This window comes from Glycine soja, chromosome 12, assembly GCF_004193775.1.
Source record: "Glycine soja cultivar W05 chromosome 12, ASM419377v2, whole genome shotgun sequence".
NCBI lineage: Eukaryota > Viridiplantae > Streptophyta > Magnoliopsida > Fabales > Fabaceae > Glycine > Glycine soja.
The window spans coordinates 10,594,283-10,597,226 of record NC_041013.1 but is presented as its reverse complement, the minus strand read 5'-3'; the positions used below and the strand labels follow the sequence as shown (position 1 = coordinate 10,597,226).

General features: G+C 35.3%; 1 protein-coding gene across 1 annotated transcript; it reads right to left on the bottom strand.

Annotated features, from left to right (window-relative positions):
- Positions 1–211: 211 nt before the first annotated feature.
- LOC114379319 (epoxide hydrolase A-like) lies at positions 212–2,944 on the bottom strand. Its single transcript, XM_028337960.1, has 5 exons — positions 2,741–2,944; positions 2,431–2,645; positions 1,886–2,059; positions 1,270–1,505; positions 212–724 (listed from the first exon to the last, which is right to left on the bottom strand). The coding sequence occupies exons 1-5, from the start codon at positions 2,916–2,918 to the stop codon at positions 475–477; spliced, it is 1,053 nt and encodes a 350-aa protein (XP_028193761.1). The 5' UTR covers positions 2,919–2,944; the 3' UTR covers positions 212–474.

Below are 2,944 nucleotides of genomic sequence, written 5' to 3'. Positions count from 1 at the left end.
TTACTTTCAAGTTAGCATTCATGTTTTGGCCAACATTCGGTAGTGTTGGCTAGAAACATGTACACAACTTCCGGATTTGTAGCGTTGGAGCTAAGGTAGATGCAAAGCCTATGATAATGTCTATTTATCATCCATTTTGTGTTTTACTGTCAATTTTTTGTTGACAATAAAATGTGAATTTTGTATTGTATATGCAAAATGAGTAATGTTATACCCTTACAAATCTTTCTATTATTCCATTAATAAGCTTAAAGTTTTAGAACCAGACATTACAACTTGGGCAGATTAAGCAGCATCGAAAGAGTCCTGAATTTTCCACATCATTTAGATTTGCTTACGCCAATTATCAAATATACATACTCTCTCATCTCTCCATGTCAAATAATTTGACATAATACAAGCTGTAAGGGTTATAAAGAAAAATAACGTGAATCAAACTTTATTACACCAAACCTTTAGCCTGAAAGCAAACGTTCATATATTTTGTTTGTCAAGGAACTCAATGATGAACTGGTTCACCTTCTCTGGCATTTGTTCATGCACAAAATGGCTTCCTTCTGGAATATACACGATTTCCAAGTCCGGCACAAAATTTTTCACTGCCCCACTTCGAATATAGTCCTCCATGCCTGGAAACTTGAACACATAATCTTTCTCACCCATGATCAGAAGTGATGGAATAGTAACTTTTACATCACTTAAGCCAGCATCCACATTAATACTCCTGCATGCATCATAAACATTTCAAATGTAATGTTGGAGAAATCTGTACCCTCAAGACTATTTATAACATTTTGTTTTATTTTAAAGAGTTGGGAAAATGCCAGCTTTCACAAACATCAATCTCCATCCTTCAAATTTGTCTTTGACAATTTGAAAAAGCAAATTTAATCTTTGACAATAATAAGTTAATTTAGTCGAAAGCAACTAATCCTTGATTTTAACTATCAGTCTATTATCAACCAATTTTTTTCAAAATTCTAATGTGTATAAGTTAATTTGGTACCTAATATTTTTTATGAGGTACCTAACATTATGGTAGGTACCAAATTATGGACCATACCGACCGATGATGTTAACTTTAGGGATTTAGGAATATAGATCAGACACTAAATTTACCATTTTGTGATATTAGGATTTAGGAATAAAACTAACTGGAAGGATAAATTGATATTATAGTCTAGAAATAACCTAAGTTGAGGGAAAATAAAAACATTTGGAGTAGCATTTCAATTTAAAAGGGGGGAAGTGAGAATTTTTTCTATTTACCTGTAAGGAACCTGCAATGCATATTTGAATCCAGATTTTTCATATAATGATGCATATGTTGCAAGGTCTTCCTCAGAGAACCATGGAGGTAGGGCAGTAGATGGGTCAAACAAGTCCATGATTTCTTGATCATCAGCTGCTATTGGAACCTCACTTCTAGAGAAGAGAATGTAGATGTTCCTTATCACTGATTTCACAGGAAAGCGGCCAAAATCTGCTTCTGCCCTCCCAGGCTCCTGAAAATTGAAATCAGTCAATAATTGAATAAATCATCAATTTAGTCCTCAAAGTATTATCCTTTTTCCTAAGTAGTCCCGAAAGCTATAAAACCATTTAAGTAATTCCTGAAGTACTGAATATTCATCATTTTAGTCCTTAAGTTGGTTTAGTTTAGTAAAGTTTAAGGACTAATTTGAGGGAGGTTTCAATATTTGGAGAACTACTTAGCATAATTTTCTATACTTACGAGACTACTTAAGTTGTATTTTTTACTTTAAGGATCATTTAGGAAAGAAGGTAATAATTTAAGGATGAAATCGATGCTTTACTAGTCAATAACTACTACTAAAACATTCCAGTGAAAAATAAAATCTATAGTGCAAGATGGAATTTGTACCCGCCACCTAGTAATATAAAACCCTTTGGGGAGCAGAAGGTGGCTCTCCACTGCAGAGGGACCCGGGAGCATGAAAGGAATGCCTAAAGTTATGATACCAGCTACTCTTTCTGGGTGTACTGCAGTAGTAAGATGTCCTGGGATGGCACCAAAATCCTTGCCAACAAGGAAAGCCTGATATAAACAAGCAAAATTGCATATGCAATTAGGAAGGATGAATATTTCTATTAGACTCAAACTTAGTTGTTAAGGTATTTCCTTATTAAATGAATCTTGGTCTGAGTACAAGTTTATTTATAAAATTTGCAAGTAAATGTGCAGGTATAGAAATTATACTACCCAGCCCTATTCATACTTGCATAAGAATTGGATTATCTTTAAAATATTTCTTCAATTTAAGTTACATGCATGATGGAGGTACATTAGAGGCACGTGTACTGTAACATCTAACTAAAATTTCTAGAACTGATCCACATATATATAATTATAAAATTTGACAAATTCATCATGAGACATGCACTGTTGCATATCTAGCTTCTTCTTACCTTGCTGATGCTTAAAGCATCCAAAAGACCCACTATTTCATGAACCAGATCAAACATGGTTTCCTTTTCAGGCTCTGCTGGTTGCTCAGAGAGTCCATAGCCTCTGAAATCAAAGGCAATTGCCCTATAACCAGCATTTGCCACAGCAATCATTTGGTGCCTCCATGTGTACCAGATCTCTGGGAATCCATGCAAGAACACCACTGCCTTGGAGCCTGCACAAACAAAAGGATCATTAACCTGAATTTGATGCAAATGAGTATTAACTAACTGTTTTGAAGTGTGTTCCAATATGCACTCAGAAAATGACCACTTCCAATCTCTGCCACGTGCAGCTTCAGTCCCTTTACTTCCACCTCACTGTGCTGGATCTTCTCCATCATACAAGGAGGGGTAAGAGTGTTGTCTGAAAAGTAGAGTGAAAGAGTAAGGAAATGGGTGAGAACCGAGAACATAAGGAACACTAGACTGTCAAATATAAAGATCATGTAATGTGGCAGTGTGGTGTGGTTGA

Excerpts from the sequence above, each read along its gene's own strand:
- LOC114379319 (XM_028337960.1), bottom strand. The coding sequence starts at position 2,918 with ATGATCTTTATATTTGACAGTCTAGTGTTCCTTATGTTCTCGGTTCTC. Across the intron at positions 2,060-2,430 it reads ATGCTTTAAGCATCAGCAAG|GCTTTCCTTGTTGGCAAGGA; the intron begins GTAAGAAGAAGC and ends TGTTTATATCAG. Across the intron at positions 1,506-1,885 it reads TTTATATTACTAGGTGGCGG|GAGCCTGGGAGGGCAGAAGC; the intron begins GTACAAATTCCA and ends TTCAATTTTCAG.